Source organism: Euleptes europaea, chromosome 1, assembly GCF_029931775.1.
Source record: "Euleptes europaea isolate rEulEur1 chromosome 1, rEulEur1.hap1, whole genome shotgun sequence".
NCBI classification, from domain to species: Eukaryota; Metazoa; Chordata; class Lepidosauria; order Squamata; family Sphaerodactylidae; genus Euleptes; species Euleptes europaea.
The window spans coordinates 81,935,942-81,955,347 of record NC_079312.1 but is presented as its reverse complement, the minus strand read 5'-3'; the positions used below and the strand labels follow the sequence as shown (position 1 = coordinate 81,955,347).

General features: G+C 39.9%; 1 protein-coding gene across 1 annotated transcript in view; it reads right to left on the bottom strand.

Annotated features, from left to right (window-relative positions):
* Window positions 1–19,406, bottom strand: part of CLINT1 (clathrin interactor 1) — a 75,551-nt gene that overhangs the window by 16,736 nt on the left and 39,409 nt on the right. Inside the window, exons 2-7 of the mRNA XM_056867165.1 lie at window positions 18,865–18,969; window positions 18,179–18,275; window positions 16,549–16,657; window positions 15,545–15,709; window positions 10,021–10,198; window positions 3,378–3,624 (exon numbers count right to left, since the gene is read on the bottom strand). Of these exons, the coding sequence (XP_056723143.1) occupies window positions 3,378–3,624; window positions 10,021–10,198; window positions 15,545–15,709; window positions 16,549–16,657; window positions 18,179–18,275; window positions 18,865–18,969 (901 nt within the window). The remainder of the gene's footprint in view (window positions 1–3,377; window positions 3,625–10,020; window positions 10,199–15,544; window positions 15,710–16,548; window positions 16,658–18,178; window positions 18,276–18,864; window positions 18,970–19,406) is intronic.

The window sequence follows — 19,406 nt, the reverse complement described above, 5'->3', positions numbered from 1 at the left end:
AGCTTTAAATAATCTTGTGGGTACTTTGAAATAATTTTAATCTTCAAAGTATTGCTTCCATTCTTCTGTGATTATTTCCAGCAAAAAAGGAGGGCTGACTAAAAGTGCAATTTCCTAAGGGACCCTGGAACTTTGGAGCCAACCTGAGATTTGAACTCAGCACCCCAAAGTTATGTACTTGGAAAAAGCCTCAATCTGTTTTGTAATGCCTGCTTTCCAAGAAAGGCTGAACCACAGTTCTGCCAGACTTGTATCCAGTAATGGGGACAATGTGCTTCTTATATTTTCAGATGGCAGCTATGTTTTTCAGCTTTATCAAAAGTGCAGAATGTAATTATAAAACCATAAGCAGAAGGTATAGATTTAAACAACCTTTTCAGAAAAATCAAAGGCACTCATTCCCCCCCTCCCGTCATAAGGAAGGGACTGTGTTTACTAACATGACCCACGGATTCACTCTCTCTTACACAGACATGCAGTTCACCACAGAGCAATGGCACCCTCCAGTATCACTGAGTAAACCTATATTTCTGCATGAACTTACAAAGGATGGAAACAGGTGTGAGAAGTGCTTTTCCTGGAGCACAATGTCATTTTTAATATTCTATGAACCTTGGCACAAAGTCAAGTACATTTATGATAAACCTGATGCACCACCTAAGGGGTTTCTAGAAAACCTGCTCATTACAACTTTATTGATTAAAGCAAGTAATTTGTCTACTTAATTTGCCTTTAAGAAAGAAGTTCCCTCCAGTGCACTTACTGAGGACTTTCACTCTTAGATGGGCAAACAAAATAATTGAGAGCAATCAATCCAGGAGAGCTGCAGAAACTGTGCCCCCCTGGATTTAAGGAAATGTTGCACCTGATAGAGAACAAGGTTAGCACACCAGCACAGTATCTGAACAGGCTACAGAACCAAAACTCCTTTCCAGGCACGACAGCCTGTTTTGCCTAAAAATGCAAAGTGGACTTGGGGCCTCCAAGTTGTACCTATGAAAAAAATGAGCCTGTGAGAATTGCAGGGGGACCAGAGAAGATAAATAAGTAGACCCCCACCCACAACATGGCACATTAGTGCAGTCCCACTGAGCTGCAGAACTGGATGAGAAATTCCTTGCCCATCTGGCCTTGAACCTGAGCGGTCTACTTCTATAGCCCATTCCTCCTGACTTCTAAGGCTAGGTAAGCAGGAGGCTAATCATTTGGTGATGAACCCAAACAGTACAACACTGGAGCAGACAGTTTTACATCTCCCTTCCTGTGCCGTATGGATGAATTGGGAAGGTGAAGGGAATTAGGGTTGGTGCAGTCTACAATATGCATCCCCCAACACTAACTTCACCTCACATTCCGGGCTGTTGTAAACAGTCACTTTGCCCCCTTCTTAAAGAATCAGTGGTGGCTGTGATTAATTAGGATTGGAGGAAACATTTTCTCCTCTGATCCTGAATAATCCCCTTACTAGGACCCTTTTAATGGTCACAGCCTTTAAAAAGCCTCATAGCATCCAGGATGGGGCTCATTACACATAAACCCTGAACTTAATCTCCCACTCCAAATTAGGAAAATCCCCTCACCGCACCCCACTGCCCCCCTTTAACTGAACACAACACTGCTCAATATTCAGTAGTTCCTGTGAGGACAAAAAGCACCCTCAGTGCTCACTGGGTCATTGTGTTCATCCCCACCCCTTTAAGTTTACAAATGAACATCCTTCTTCATAACTGGGGAGTCTCCCGAGGAGGTTCAAACCTGTACCATACCTATACCATACTGTCAAGTTTACTGGGAGTAAGTGCTTAGAACCTGTTGTTACAAGATAAAATAGGCAATATGATGCTTGAGAACAGGGCCGCTTCACCCATTTATTAATTTGGCCTACAGCCTAATGGGCACTGATCCCCTGCAAATCCACTCTTGCCTTCTTCTGGCTAAATCATTTAGCTAAATTATTCAAAGTTCTATCACTTATGTGAACGCAAGCAAACAAAGGCCAGGAAGTAATCTAGATATGCACTTGAGTAATTCAGCTATAGGAGTTCCTACACTACACTAGTGGTAGTTATTTAAAATATTTCATTTCCTTCTCCATCTTGCATTTGCTTCTGACAAAAAATTAAAATCAAATTAAATAATCCATAAGGAGAATGTGATCAACAGTAGGCACAACACAAGACTAAGGTGCCCACTCAGCAGCCATATGTCTTTTGGAAAAGAGCAGTTCTGTATTATTCCCCCCCCCTCCCAAAAAAACCCCAGACTTGCACAAAACTTCATTGAGAAAAATCATTCCATGGCTCCAGAGCATTTGCAATAAAGGCCTCCCGCTATTTCCCATCAATGTCTTCATCTCACACACTGAGGAAATATGAAGCAGGGAGTGCCCTATACAATACATACAGCAGTTGGCCTGACATGTGGATCTCAAGCCAGGGAAGGATTTAAAGACAATATCAGAAATCTTAAAATGGACCTGGAAGATAATCTGTAACCTGCATCAATGTTTCTCCTTGCCATATTTACTAAAATTCACACTGCAGAATTCTGCACTAGCAAGAGCTTCTTAGTTAACTTCAGGACGGCTACTCTTATTACTGTAGTCAATTCTAGACACTGTCTACCCATGCTGATCAATCCTTTTCAGAAAGGAGGACAGTGTATGCCACAAATGTAGTTTGTAGAGATGCTCCTGGCATAACTGACACTTGCTTACCTAGCAGTAAAGATAAGAATGCAGCAATTGCAGAATCTCAGACAGATGAGGGAAAAGTTTATGCCATGAATCAAAGGAAGACCACCCTTTAGGGGCAGGCACTTGGATATACCTGAGCCAAAAATAAACTGGAAATCAAATGCCCAGGGATATCCCAAATGACCCCAAAAGTAAGGAAAATATATCTCCCAGAATTTGGGAAGTTTTTTTGATGTCAGAAGCCAAGAAAAACCATCTCCCTCCCTTTAAATTGTACAGGGCCATTATTTCCTAGTGCCCTTACCTGGACAGTCCAGGCAAGCCCAGCCTCACCAGATCTTGGAAGCCAACCAGGGTCAGCCCTAGTTAGTTCATGGATGGGAGACCACCAAGGAAGTCTAAGGTTGCAATGCAGATGCAGGCAATATCAAACCACCTTTGAACGTCTCTTGCATTGAAGCCGTAAGTTGACAGCGACTCGATGGCCAAAACAAAATCCCTTTTTTCCCTGTATGGTAGATCTGGTCTCTCTACCATCCATAGGAAATAACGGCTGTTGTCAGTGAATTACTCCCACAAGGCATACTAGAAAATTCGAACTGTACTTTGAACGAAAACTGCTTGAACTAGGGTGAATGTGAATTCAGTAATGTACAGTCATGCTTATTGTAGCCTTCCTTACCTTTGCTGTAGACTGTGGTGTGTGAGCTGCAGAATTTTGGTCTGGGCTTGCTTTGTCCCCCGTGTAATGTGCAGCTGCTCCCAGGTCAATGGTTTTGGAAGGATTTGCTGTGCGTTTGTGTCTGGTGGTGGTGGTCTCTGTAGCTTGTGTAATATGAATGTGTTTTGTTGTCACCGTCTCCTCTTCATCTTTAAATTCACCTTTTGGGGATTTACCTCTTCTAGATTTCTTTTCCTCATCGCTATCACTGCAAAAATAAAGAGTGTGTTGCTCAGATAAAGGATCGATAAAAAAGAGCTTGACAGATAACTGTTAAAAGTATTCTTGTTGAACACTAGCTTCTAGAGGGGACATTTCAACCAAACAAAGGTTCAGGCTTTATGTTTTAAAGCATAATACACATAAATAAGCATACAAAACATATCAACCAAAATTTGAATAATTTCCTGCATTAATGTCCAATTTGCTGCTGGAAGTCCTTCACGATATCCTAAAAAGTAGCTTCACCCTCTTCAACCATGAAAGAAGGCTGTTGTTTAAAATGGCTGCCTACAGCTACTCATTTTGTGACTATTATGAGCAATAGAAATGTTTTCTCAGTTAACTTTCATTTTCAAAAACAATCAGACTTCAATACATGGCAGTATGCAAGATGGTCAAGTACTCTGTTGGGGTGGTTATCAAAGACTGTGACTGGCCCCTTTCAGTGAGATCAGGTTCCACCTCTTCTTTAATCCTGACTGCAATGGCTAACAGACAATGCCTAGAACACCCTTGTCTAACTCCGTCTGTTGAGAAGAATCTAATTTTCTATTTTTTGGACACTGTGACACAGGAACTAGTTCTGGTTCCATAATCTCTACTCTGATCATTGCAAATGGCATGAATTTCAACAGCCTGCCTCTTGACAGGAATTAACTTTCTCAGGAATAATCCAAGGTGCTAGTCTGATCTGTCAGGCTTTACATGACACTTCATGCCCTGTGCTTCATTGCAGCTACAGTAGCCTACTGATGGTGTTCTCTATGTAGTGAATCAATTCCCTGCTGCCTGTCTTTTCCAGCTCTGCTTGGTGGCATTCACCAGTTTTTGAATTTTCTTCTTCAGAAGTTCACCAAATCAGAACACTTATTTGAACCAAATGTAGAGATACTTCCATATAAGCAGCTTTCAATGATCTGGGAATTAAATGACACAAGAGATATGCCCACACATATCAGTATTATCATGCATTTGGTCTGGTACAGACTCAATACTGCCATCTTTCAAACTGTAGACTGCAAATCAGAAAACAGCTTGGGAACGGGCAGTTTTTTACTCTCCTACTCTATGACACAAATTCCTCCTCCTTTCCCTTTTTATCCTTAGAGTTTATATATACATTGGTGACAACTATGATTAATACTAATCCTATTTTCACTAGTGTCTGCAAGCCCACTTCAAACCCTGGCTAGATGGGAATCTTGGTTAGGTCTGGAACAGATCTAACACAAACTCTGTTTAACACCAATAAACGATGAGTGGATCCATCAATCCATCAGAAGAAGACAATCTGCATGTGGAAGTCAACTTTCACATGGTCACAAAAAAGAAACAAAGAACAAAAAAAAAAAGGAACAAAAATCAGTGATCCTTGTGCTCACAGATTGCCAGATCCAACCATATCGATGCACTGGACCTATGCAGGGCACATGTGTGTATTTAATAAATTGCTCTGAAAAAGTTATTACTTGTCCTGAGCTTCTAGGGAAGGGCAATGTTAAAAGTCTTCACCTGTATTAACTTTCCTTGAACTTTTATTCGAAAAGTAACTTCTGTAGGCCAACACACAATGATAAGGAGCAAGAACATACTGGAAAATATTTTGAAAGATAACTGCTCTGGAACAGGAAACAGCTGCAGAGGGTTTCTATGTTTCAATAAAGGAACAGAGCACTAAACCATCTGACTGAAGAAAGGCTGTCTTCTTGTCAGCATGGATGCAACACAAACTGCAGTATGCTCTGCGGGGTAGCCTTTGTTCTCCACTAACAATGGTTTAAGCTTTTCCCATTATTATTATTACTTAGTTATGTCTCCCACTGCATCTCGGTATATTATCTACTTGCCAGCAAAGGTCGTTTAATTCATTAAGATCAGTGAACATAAACACCCAGCATTTCACTTTCTATTCCAACAGAGATTACAGATGCAAACTAATAAAAGGCACTAACGGCACCAGCCAAATGTAAGGGGAGTAAATCCAAACACTGCTGTTGAGCAGTCTCCTTCTGTTCTGAGAGGGTTTGGTGCGGAAATTCAAGTCCTACTGAAATGAGGCGAAATTATGTAGCAACAGCATTTGGGCGGATTGCTCCCATGCCGAGTTAAATGCAGTGCCAGATTCCCACATAATTCTTATAGAGCGTTTTGTATAGAACCGTCAACTGCTAAGACTGTGCTAAAAGGACCCCAAGAGGATATTAGTTTTGTCACAAGCAGAGGAATAAAATGAAGACATTACCCTTCTGTTTTATGCCATATAATTTAGATTTTAATCCACATCTTAGAGGCTAGGCCCACATTACTGTGTCCATCACCCCCCCCCCCCCAGCCCTCCCTACCCAGAAGGGTTCCAGCACTTAACATTCTTGGCTGTGTGTATATATAACAATACAGTCAATCAAGCTTCTCTTGCTTTAGATTATTCAAAGAATGTCAACTTGATTTAAAGCCAATCCAGGGTGTCCTACACAACCTCCTGCCTACTACGGATTTAATTAGGATAAAGAGTTCCTCATAAATGAATACAACTCCTTGTGTCAACAAACTTATCTGCCAGCAGTTTGAAGCAGGGGTACTATACTCAGCACAATTAGATGCTGATGTGAATTACTTGCAACTTCCACACTAAAAAGTTGAATTAGCTGATATGCAAACAAGCGATCCAACATGAAGGGGAAATACGAGTAGACACCAAAGCATTATAGCATTTTTCAATATTATTGTTCTGTTTCTCTGAACCATGAATTACAACCAAAAGTCACAACACTGACTAATTTAGAATCAAAAGGCAGAAAGCACTATACATTTCTAAGACATTCTATAAATGAAATGAGAGGCACAATCAGGAGGGCAAAAATTCCCTAACAATGTTAACAAAATAAATCTTCATTTCGATAGCTTTAGTTATGATTTTAAAGTAGAAGAGCAGCATTTGTGTAACAGCCTGTAAACATTTGAAGTCAGCTTGATTTTCTTTTAAATTTATACACATCTGTACTACATGAATGGTTTTAGTAAACTGACAGAAGTCTAATCAGTGGAAATCTGCTTAGTCGTAGTTGGGTCAAACAGTTTAAAATAGGATGGGCAAGAGGGGACCATCAAGAGGTCTCAAGAGGAGACCGCTGGAAGACCATCAAGTGCATGCTGGTTGCCAGGATTCCTGTAAAGAATCCTGGAGTAGGTGGACCTTGATCTCACCTAGAAAGCCAATTTTAAAGATCTTATATTAACACAAACAGAACAGGTTCACAGAGGTAATTCCTTTTCTTCACCAGAACAGGCTTCTAAGCTCCGCAACAAGCCATGCCCCTGAGGGCCAGAGGACCCTTAGGACAACACAGGCTGAAGGGGGAGCTGGGATTTTGTGGTATGCATGGATTTCTGGCTGTAGCTTCCTTGAACCACATCCTTTCCCAACCCTCAGGAGTGAGGTTTTTTTTGGGGGGTAGTGGGGGAGAACATAAGAAACTGCTGTATGAAGCAGCAAAACTAGCCTCTGCAGGTATCCAACCACATGATCTAAAGTTAGTGCGCACACTCGGATTGTGCTATACCTTGCACTGTCATCCTGTCCTGCAGCAAAGGTCCAGCAAAACCACATCTAAAACTTGATGCAACGTGTAGCCTGACTGATTTTGGCAGGATGAACAGCAGAACAGTATAACAGCTGCACTGCTCTGTAAAACAGTGCTTTCCTTTGCAGTCATAACTATAGCCTCATGCAAATAATTTCCTAGTATACACAAGGTTTGCAAGCTAGTCTGTACTGCTGCCCTCGCCACACATTTACAGAGCAGTTTATGCTCTGGAGAGCTCAATCTGCTGCTTGCTGCACCTTGAGCCGCAGTAAACTATTGGAGCTATCTGCTCAAAAGATCCCAATAGGATCAGGATTGCTATATGCTCAAAAGCTATATGCTCAAAAGATCCCAATAGGATCAGGATTGCTTCTTGCAGATCTACATATCTAGGACAGAATAAATAGAGCTAGAGCATGCAGCTCTCTCAGGACCAGCTTTATCAGCTAGCTTTTTACAGCCCTTTTCTTTTTTTATGCCCTGGGGAAGAGCTTTTACAGAGAAGAAGCTGATTTGACTGAAGTAGCTTTTACTGAGGCAGAGTTTCGACCTGCCATGTGGCTAGTGTCAGTCAGGAATGGATGCAAGCACAGCTGCTCCATCTAGTGTGGCAGTTTGTCAAGGCCCTGGAGGATAGAACTTGGCATGATGAAGAGCCATCAGGTTTCTGGGCTCACTAAGGTATGAGCCCCGCTTGCCCACATGATCCATTAAAAAGGGAGAAGACGACTTCAATGCACACATATATATAAACTACAGAGAAAAACAGTTACCATATTTGCTGTAAGGACAAGCTGATAAAAGTGAGGTGTTTCTTTTTCACACTACCCTACTTGGAACACAGCAAAAGTAAGTTCCCATTACCACCCCTTCCAATGTTGCTGGCATTTAAGAATTTCCATTTTGAAAGTTTGAAGAGTGGGAGGGACCATTCATTTTTGGCCCTTGAACGGCATTTATTATTTATATTCTCCATCCTTTAAAAACTGGTCCACTGCTCATGGAACATCCCTTAACATACTTTTTAAATATCTCCCCAAATTGTGATGAAGTATACTTATGAGAGCTAGCGTGGTGCAGCGGTTAAGGTGTCAGACTAGGATCTGGGAAACCCAGGTTCAAATCCCCACTTGCACCATGGAAGCTTGCTGGGTGGCCTTGGGCCAGTCACACAAATTCAGCCCTGACCCTGGCTAGTATTTGGATGGGAGACCTCCAAGGAATACCAGGGTCGTGACGCGGAGGCAGGTAATGGCAAGCAACCTCCGAATGTCTCTTGCCTTGAAAACATGATGGGGTTGCCATAGGTCAGCTGTGACTCAATAGCAGAACAACAAAAAATACATATGATATTTAATTTGGAGGGGAAAGAAAAATGAATTTTGCAATATTCTGCTTAAGTAAGCAAAAGTTAAAGTATCTATGGGGGAAAGTGGGAGGAGGGGGTCAGAGCAAAGGAACTCTGATCCCCCAATGAAGCTTATATAGCGAAACGCATAGGGGCTACACAACACAATAACGCTGTCACCTGTTACCTGGCCTCTTTTTTCCCATTCTGGGTTTGCTAGGTTAGCCATATTTTTCTTTTACTTTGAAACCAGCAACAGTTGGAGACAAAAATATTCTATAGTTGTCTGAAATATCAACTTTTCATTACTGTGAACTTCACTTTCACTGTGGTTACACAGTTTGTTAGTTTTTTTACGACACTGGACAAGCTTCTTTGACTAAGGAAAACAACAACACAGGGGAGCTATGAAGATCAGAATGATATGAGCACTTTTAAACTATCCCAGCCTTTCCCCTACTGGGGCTGCCTCCAAATTTGTCATGCTTTAGGTGTCAACTATTTACATCAGATTCATTATGCAGTGCTCACAAATGTACCCCAACAAAATATAATTGCATTTTGAAGTCAGTATGTGTCACAGTATGCACCGTGCACAAACACGTGTCCTATAAACATACACAATTATGTCTTGTGGTGTGTTTGTATCCCAAATGCATGCTCAGTAACCAATTATAATTGTATTTTTCATACAATTATAAAAGTTATATTGAAAAAAAAAACACAATTATTTAACTTATTAATGACACTAAGCTGGGGTAACTTTGTACCTCGGCCCATGTTAACTATTGGGGTACAAAGTTGCCCCAGTGGGAAAATCTAATTTTTCAAGAGGGGGGTAAAGAAAACTATTAAATGGTAATTAATTTTCATTTGGGGACATCACACAACAGACGAAGTCTTTAAAGGGCAATGTGATAAAGCCGTTAATGCACTTGAGTTTTTGCAAAGTAAGTGCAGCTGGGTAAGACAGGTGTCCAGGATGAGATTTCAACATCTAGTAAAGTCTGCCCATACCTTTTCAAGTTTATCCACAACCACAATGATTATGAATTTAAAGGAAATACTTCAAGATCCCAGAGTGTCACCCTACTGGGCTGGATCCATACTCAATTTTCCAATGGCAGAATGGAACTTTCCTGCCTCTCACCTCCCACAGCCGCTCACTGATCTCCATTAATAGGGAACCCTGAGAAATGACATGAGGCAGGTCTATAGCAGGAAGAAGGAAAATCAGCAGAAACTGTCAAGTTAGGCTGGATCCAACCCATAATCACAGCCGTAAACATTCTTAGAAACCCCAGCAATTAACAAGATAAGTCTAGAATGCTAGATAACCAGCAATATGTTTTTTTTAAGTAAAGGAGAACCAGTCAAAAGCTAAAAGATGGGTTGTGGAAGGGCCGAAAAAGAGAGGGACTGTGCAAAAACAAGCCGTCTGAGGAAGTACCTGCATCTTTCAGGAGAATCCTCTCTGTCTTTCCTCCGGAACTTGCTGATGGTGTCATCAATTGTGCTTCCAATTTTGTCACTCAGCTCACCTAGTTTATCACTGAAGGGAAAGCCAGTTTTGCTTTTATCCCATTCTTCATCCCACTTTGACTTGGGCTCAGCATCATATCTTTCACCTATATAAGAGGCAGATTGTAGAGTTTGGAGAAAGGATAGAAATAAAGGTTAATCCTAAACTATTACAGGTTGAGTATCCCTTATCGAAAATGCTTAGGACCAGAAGCATTTCAGATTTTTCCGTATTTTGGAAAATTTGCCTTGATCTGTAAGGTATGCCAGTCTGTTCCCTCCTGCCTTGATCTGCTGGGGCTGCTGTTGAGACTGAGGCAGAGAACGAAACGCCACGAGAGCTACCAACTAACTTGGTAACGTGAGTAATGCCTGCAGTTTGAGGTGTGGCATCATGTTGGCTCAAAAACGTTCGGTTTTTGGATTTACGAGTAAGGGATACTCAACCTGTACCAATTCTTGTCAACAGTTTTGCCTCTACTACAGGCCTTCTATAGTTTTCAAAGCAAACTGAAAGGAAATTTTCTGGTGCTCAATCCATGTGACCACAGCAAGACATGGTGATAACAATCACTACCTGGTATTCAAAATACATTTGCTTTTACAATGATACCACTTTAATGCACAGCATAGCATATCATAATATAGGCAGGCAATGTGGGAACAGTGCAAACCCATATAGCAAAGACATTAGCAGCCCAAGAAATAAACATATAATTTGATATGCCACTCCCAGCCATAATGCTATAAGAAATAAGAAGCCTTTTAGAGATCTGCATGTTTCAAAAGCTCATGAATACCAGAGGAGGCTCTACCAAACTGTAAGACTAGTGTGAAAATGGATGATAATATTTCTAGCCTCAATTACCAACTTAAGAAGCTCTTAAAAGCCATTAAGGAAAATGTTACAATTTATCCCCTCATCAGCTAGTTAGGGCTCCTTAATGTCTCAACTTGCTATCACCACCCGAAATTAGCAACACAAACAAACGTTGTTTCACAAAGGCAGAGAATCAAGAACTACAAAAACTACGGACTGCAAACAGAAGGTGCCAAGTTTAAATATCTTGTTAAATTGCTTTGGTCTAAATTTCACATGGTAATTTGCATTAATTTGGTTATCTGTGATTATTATTGTTAAGCTACCACAAGAAACAATTTACATCTCAGGGTTAAAACCTTACAATAGGAATTATAATCCTTCCTAAAGAAAAGAACAGGAACACAAGAAGGGCCCTGCTGGATCAGACCAAGGCCCATCAAGTCCAGCAGTCTGCCCACACAGTGGCCAACCAGGTGCCTCTACGAAGCCACAAACAAGACGACTGCAGCAGCACCATCCTGCCTGTGTTTCACAGCACCCAATAAAATAGGCATGCTCCTCTGATACTAGAGAGAATAGGTATGCAGCATGACTAGTATCCATTTTAACTAATAGCCATGAATACCCCATTCCTCCAAAACTATGCTTTTGCTTGCTGAAATCCTTAAACCTCAGAAAATATTTCAGATGCCCAAATACAGATTAAGCATCTCAATGAAATCTCTCACTTTTTTGTGCTGAAGGTTGTTATCTGAGCCACAGTACTTCACAACAGGATGGGACATCTCCCCATTGATACACAGACTCAAGGTAGCTAGGGAGATGCAGAGTATGTGGCAGAAGAGACAAATGGGAACAAATTGCCTATATGGACACAGATGTGCTGCAACCTCTGCCATGCAGGGTGCATTTTGTTGTTGTTATATGTGTAAATTGTATTTGTGCTTCTTTTTAAGCTCCTTTAGGTCACCAGTGAGGAAAAAAAGTGGGACATATATTTCAAGACGACTTTTGGGGCAGAAGAGAAACTGAGGGGGAAACTATTGGTAGCAGGCCTCTTCCACTGTAAAACATAGAAAGCAAGGTTGCAGAGTTGTGGATAAATAAGAAATGTAGAGATAAGTCTCTCTAAAATAGATGCAAACCAAACCCAGTGAGTTAGAAGGTGAAATATGCCAGCTAGGATCACCATCCTGATCTTCTGGGGTCTGTTGTATCTGTTCAACTCTCTGAGATGAGACTGAGACGAAGATGAAGACCTCCATCTTTCTACAGAACACAGCAGTGCTGAGAGTTGAATCCTATATCCCTTGGGGAGACTGGCACCACTCCTGTCATCTTTTTCCGTAGGACAGAGTCTATCTCAAGGAGAAAGTTGGGGTGTCACTGGTGATGGATTTCCCATGCTGGCACATGTTAATTAACGCATGGGCCTGCTGGATGGGAGGGAAGCTGAAGTCATTTACCCTATTAGGAGACTTCTGATGATTATTTAGAGTACAGAGAGGTAAACAGGTTCAGAGCAAGGGGAGGATTTGTAGAGTAGAGCCAAAATGACCAATTTGCGCATTGGAATGGCCTTGGCTGGCAAGAGGAGATTCTCGGTCTTGTAGGGGTAGATACAACACTGTGCAGTGAGCAGCTGACTTAACTCTTGGACTCTCTCCAGTGTATTATCATTCTTCCTGCTGAACAGGTCTTCCCTTTCAGTGAGCAAATCCTCTATTTCTTCCTTCATCTCAGGGGTACCCTGCTATTGTCTGAGGCTTTGGGGTGGAGCCATAGCCCTCAGTTGTGTAATTAGAGTTCATTTCTCTGGAAGTCTCTCCCCAGAGAGATTCGCCTATCTCCTTCTGTTGCTGTCTGCTACCAGCAGGTGAAGACTTTGTTTCATCTGGCATTCTCTCATTGATCCCTCCTTCCTGCCCTGTATTTAATTGTTGTTTTTATGTATGTGTATTTTACTGCAACTTGGTTTTAATTATCTGAATGATTTTTTGGTTTTTAATGGCTTTTAAGATGTGTTTTATTATGTAGCTTTTTAATCTGTTAGCTGCCTTGATGGCCCAGATGAGGGCAGAAAGGCAGGGTATAAATTTTGTAAATTATTTCCGCAAAAAGTTGGACATTTTCCTGGAAATGTGTGGCCACAGAATGAATGAGGTTGGGCTAACATGTCAAGCCTGCATAGGAGTTTAGTAGGCAAGTCTGAGTGACAGGAAGAACCCCAGAATCGAAGCATTTTGAAAAAGGGCACACAAGCGAAGCTTCTTTGTGAGTTCAATATCAGCGCACTATACACTACCCTTCTCAGGACAGGAGCTAGCACAGTTTCACATAAGTACACTATAACTAACCTTAACAGCTTTAAATGACAGAGTTAGTCATGATGAAAATAAACAAGTGACTCTACATTTTTGGCTGCTGCAGTAAAATCACATCGTAACAGGTAGCAAATCTTAATCTTCCCTTTTAGTGTGTGATAGCCTGGTGTTCATGACTTTTGTCACAAAAACAATAATTAAGAAGTCAGTCATGAAGGGGGCTGAGGGCTACCCAGTGAGGGAGGTAACCAAAGCAAAAAATGTTGTAATAATGGGTGACTTTAATTGCCCCCACATCAACTGGGCAAAATGTGTACTTGAAATCATGCCACGGAGACCAGATTTTTGGATATCACAAATGACTGTGCAGTGGAGCACTTGCGGCACTGAGTTGACTAGAGGATTAGCAATTGGTCCAGAGTGGAGTCTGAAACCTGGTGTGAGATGCAGATGATGTTGCAATGGATGGGAATAGTGACCATAATGCCATTAAGTTCAGCACTAACATCAGTGGAAAGTTGCCTGAAATGGCTAGCACAATCATATTTGACTTCAAAAATAGAAACATTTACAAAAATAAGGGGACTTAGTCATAAGGAAGCTGAAAGGAAGGGGGTTTATAAAATTATGCTCGGGGTGGAGAAAGCAGATAGACAGCCTCTCTTTCTCCCTCTCCTATAACACTGCTACTAATAGGCACCCAATGAAATTGATGGGTAATAAACTCAGAATAGACAGAAGAAATCATCATAGAATCAAAACGTTGGCAGAGGCCTAAAGATCATCCAAGTCCAACCCCCTGCGCCACGCAAGATGACCTAAAGCACTCCTGACAAATAATCATCCAATCTCTGCTTAAACACCTTGAAGGAGGAAGAACCCACAACATCTCTGGGCAACCGATTCCACCATTGAACTGCCCTTATTGTTAAACAGTTTCTTCTAAAATCCCACTGAGATCTCCCCACTCATAATATAAATCCATTATTACAAGCCCACTTCCAGCTGAAATAGTGCCCTACCCTCCTCTAAACGACAGCTCTTCAAATACTTAAAAGTCATAATCATATCCCCCTTCAATCTCAAATTAAAAGTTGCTTTATCCTCCTGAGTTTCTCCATTTTCACCCAATAGCAGACCTATCACCTCTTCACCATCTGTTTACTCCTCACATAACTTAAAAAACCCTTCTTATTATTGTGAACTTCCCTGGCCAATCTTAGTTCATTCTGAGCTCTGGCCTCCCAAACAACCACCCTACATTGTATAGCAACCTGTAGGTACCGTTCCTTAGTAATTTGCCCTTCCTTCCATTTCCTAAACATAGCCTTCCCCCCCCCCCATTTCAACATACCGTAGAGCCCTCTGTTCATCCTCATCAGGTTCTTGGATCTCCTACCATGTTTCCTTCTTGTCGGGACAGCAATAACTTGAGCACGCAACAATTCAACGTTCCAGCAACTCAAGTTCTATTACTCTTCCCCATGGAATCTTTCTAATACTAAAATCAGCCCTACTAAAATCCAACATATGTGTTTGACTAAAAACACTCTTAAAATGCCATAAAAGAATTCTAACAACATATGATCACTTCCCCCTAACGTGCCCACCACTCTCACCTCATCCACCAGCTCTTCCCTGTTAGTTAAAATTAAATCTAAAAATAACTGACCCATCTTTTGAAGAAGAAGAGTTGGTTTTTATATGCCGACTTTCTCTACCACTCAAGGAAGAATCAAACCGGCTTACATTCACCTTCCCTTCCTCTCCCCACAACAGACACCCTGTGAGGTAGGTGGGAATGAGAGAGCTCTAAGAGAGCTGTTACTAACCCAAGGTCACCCAGCTGGCTTCATGTGCAGAAGTGGGGAAACCAACCTGGTTCACCAGAGTAGCGTCCACTACTCATGTGGAGGAGTGGGGAATCAAACCCGCTTCTCTAGATTAGAGACCACTGCTCCAAACCACTGCTCTCAACCACGACACCACACTGGCTCTCTGGAGGACGTTATCTTGCAAACAAATCAAGAAAACATTTGAAGTATTTCTTCACCAAAGGAGTAATTAAATTGTGGAATTTGCTGCCAGTGAAGTAGTCCTTCTCTGACCAACTGAATGTTTCTGAAGCTTTCTCTGTTAAAGATTAATTTCCCCACTTTGTTTGGATATGTGACAATCCACTATATTTAAATTTGGGCACCAAGAAATATCTGAAAATGTTTACATTCATTTTAGCAAACCCCAGAGTTCCAAGATAATATAAGAGGATACTAACTAGAATTCCCTTTCCATAGTACTGTACTTACTATATCTGAATCCTCCAACACTGTCAGAAGAAACCCCAATATATTTATCTTTGTTTTTCTTTGCCTTTTTCCTCTCTTCACGAAGCCTATCATCATCTTGGGCAAATTCTACCATTTCTTTCACCTTCTGACGAATATTTATACCTTGGTCTTTGCCATTCTCATCTGTATGAATGCATAGAAAAAGGAAGAAAATTTGGAGTACACGCATGCTAAAGAAACTAAGATACAAAATGGATACACATTTTAAGATCATGACATTCCAAAACATAATAAAAGAATTTTCACAAATAAAATTCCATCTTAATCTAAGGAACAGAATTTGAGCATTTCCATTTTTAAGGCCTCTATTAAAAATTAAAAACAGATTTAAACAAATGTCTGCAAGCATACAACATACATACAAACATACATTCCACCAATTTTAACTCATTTAAAACAAACTTTTTCCCCTTAGCCTTTCTAGGAGCAGCTTTTCTTAAAAAAATGCTAATTGCTAGATTTCTGGGTTGCTTTAAATTTGTATTTGTTTCCTGTCAGCTGAAGTGTACTGCAAACTAAAATCTGCTTCACTTCTCCAAGCCTCTTTCTTATTCAGAACACACACTGGTCTTGCTGCCTTTGCACTGTAAATATTATGTGGTGGGAGGGGAAAAAATCCCCAGCTTCAAACAGATGTGTATGTTTTGGAGCTCTAACCTTTTCTTCCCATATGATTAAAGCTATTCCTTTACACACACCACAGGGGACCAGTCTCTAGTGCATATTTTAATATAAACCCGAACACTCATGTTGTGTTGGTTCTGTTGTTATTAGCCAGTCTTTTCTGCAAGTTCTTGTCTTCACTAATTAATACTCTAGGGTCCTACGTCTTGTATTCTGCACTCTTCACACAACCGGCAAGTCACATTCTAATTAGAGCGGGGAAGCTTCTAAGCTGGTTCAGGTGACTGACAACTCCAACTACTGTTTTAATTTGCTTATAAGATTTTTCTATCGCTCACCTACAAAGTGGTAATTTTCCAGGGATCGCAAATCATAAATGTGTTCTCTGGCACTTGTAACAACACGCTCTGATCCATTCCTTATGAGGTAAGATAGGAGCAGCAGAGACTATAAAAATACAAAGCACCTTATGATTGCATGAACAAAAGCCATCAGTATTTTTTCCAACTGTAATAAAATTAGTAAATAGTTGCAGAATTTGTTCATACTGAATAAACCCACTATAAGCATGCTGTGTGTCTTAAAGAACCTCTCACAATACAGTGCAAGAATTTAAAGCTGCATTTTATCACTAAAGACAAAGAAGTAGAACATTAAATCATAAGTAATTTGCCTGAAGAATAACTGTTCTCCAAAAGGAGGAAAAATTATGGTTAAGGCAATTTAAGAAAAAACTGAACTCTACAGAATGAAACAATTTTCTTTTGTGTCTCTCTTTTGGCAATTGCCTTATTCCCCAGTGTTTTTCCATTTAAAAGCAATTTTTATAGCAATTTATCTATGTAGCTTTCTGCAGGAAGTGTGTTGATGTACAAAATCCAGTATTTTCAGGTAAATTTAAGCAAACTTCAAAACAAAAATAAGCTGAAAATATTTTAATTTTATTAACTTCCTGAAACTTCCAGGGTCCCCCCCACCCCCGCCTTTAATGTTGTCATCTCTTAAGCAATCATTCTGCTCTCAAGAGAAACATGTTTGTAAATTGTAACAAAATAAAATCTGGTAGATAATTCCAAGTATCCCAAAGAACACTAAATATGCATGACAGCATAAAATTAATTTACATTACAATTCAGGGAAAACAATTACTGTATCACAAAATCTAAATCAAATACCAAAAACGTGGTAACCTTGACTTAGAAGTAATTTTGTTGAGTAGACGTTTTAAAACTAAAAACAATGTCAATGACAGAAAAAAATATTGTGTAACACACACTGTTTCATTTGGAAAGAACAGGAAACACAAATGAAAATATTTTGTCTTAAATATATTATTCAAGGGCACGCATGCATGTGTCCATGTATAAGGTAAGCAACTCTCCAGTTATGTATCAGATATGATAGAATATATGCATATTAAAAGAAAGAAGGAACAAAGCATAAAACGCTTTAGCGTAAATATATTTTGTTTTCAAATTGCTTCAAAATTGAAACTTTGCTTTTAAAAAGGTGTTTTAAAAGGAGAATATGAAGAAATATCTTGGTACACAAAGTTAGAGTGTTCACTTGCTTATTTTAAAACGATCAAACTATTCATGATCACCTATTTGGTATTTTACGCTGCAATAAAATTAAGTTACTCAATGCCCTTCACTTAAGGGCTTTTTCAGAGAAAACAAACATTTCTTGACATTGCCATAGAGGCTTCTTTTCTTTAAAAAGGTGTATAAAGAAATCAAGTTGTTTAAAATCCAGCCAGTATTAAGCACATAGAGAGGATCTGAAAATCTACAGGGTTTAGCATGGATTTTGATGTTGTTGTTAATGAAAAGACAAACTGAAATAAACTGTGATAACACATAAGAAAATAAACACCATTGGGTTTGTTCTTCAGCGTGCACAATTTTTAAAAAGACGAAACCATTTCAAAGCTCATAAAATCTTTTTACACAGAAACTCACAACACACCTTATATACTCTCCTCCAGTTCTTTTTGTTATCTTTTAGCATTCGTGTCCAAAGCATATTCATAAGTTCAGGAAACTGTTCATACATAAATGTAGCCCTGAAAATAAATAAAAAACAGAAAAAGGAAAAATTATCTTCTGAGTGCTGTTTTCAATAAAAGCCCGCTAGGACCAACACTTGACAGCAGATGGCACACTTGCTCTAAATTAGAGTCATCATCCAATGGAGAGCTAACTGACATTTGTACCAAATATTTCAAACACAAAATTACTCACTGGATTAGCAATGCTGATAAATTTTATACCTTAAACAACGAAATAATGTGGGGGAGGGGGAGACAAATAACCCCTTTGTTATCTTAGGCTATTACGCCATTCAGTTGGTCATTGTATTACATTTAAACAGCCCTAACTTCCTAATTTTCTTATTTCTGAAAAATACTTTGCAAGAAACTGGGAATCTTCTATGCCACAAATTATAATGCATAATGAAAACTGCTTTTAATAAACACTTGCTCGTAGCCATCATTCCTATGTGGCAGTAAACTTGAGACCATTAATACCTTTTTTTTCCTGGAGCTCATCTATGTATCTTCTTCTGAGGTGATGAAGCAGGAAGAATTTAAGTATATATATTTCTGCATAAAGATGCACCTTTCTTCACTGCTGAGTCAAATTATCACTTACTTGGCAATCTCTCCCATGAGCTGCCCCGAAGGTCCCCATGGATCATCATTGGTTGCTTCTCGAACCTTAGACTCGATTTCTGAATAATTCATAACAACATTGGTGCTGCAAAGAACAGAATTAAATGCACGCACAAAGATTAGCATCAAAACTGAGAAACACATGAAAACTTAATAATGACACTAGTGGGTGCCTTAATGAGATACCTCTACAGGGTGGGAAAGAAAACATCTTTAGTGGAAAAGCTACCCTGAGGATACTCTTCAACACATTTAAGTATCTTTAAGAAGGTTTTACTATTCCATTAGCCTTCCAGAATACAGTTCAGAGACCAGGGATTACATTAGACTTTGAGACAGTCCAGTAAAAAATGGCTTTTGGTCAAATTAAAAGTGAAACTGAACTTCTAAAGATGATAGCATTCTCAACCATGACTACTTTGTTTTAAAATACACATACTATACTTAACCAGGAGCATAGTGGCATCTTAAATAGTTGTACACTTTCTCAAATGCAATCCTATGCTTATTGACCAATGAAAG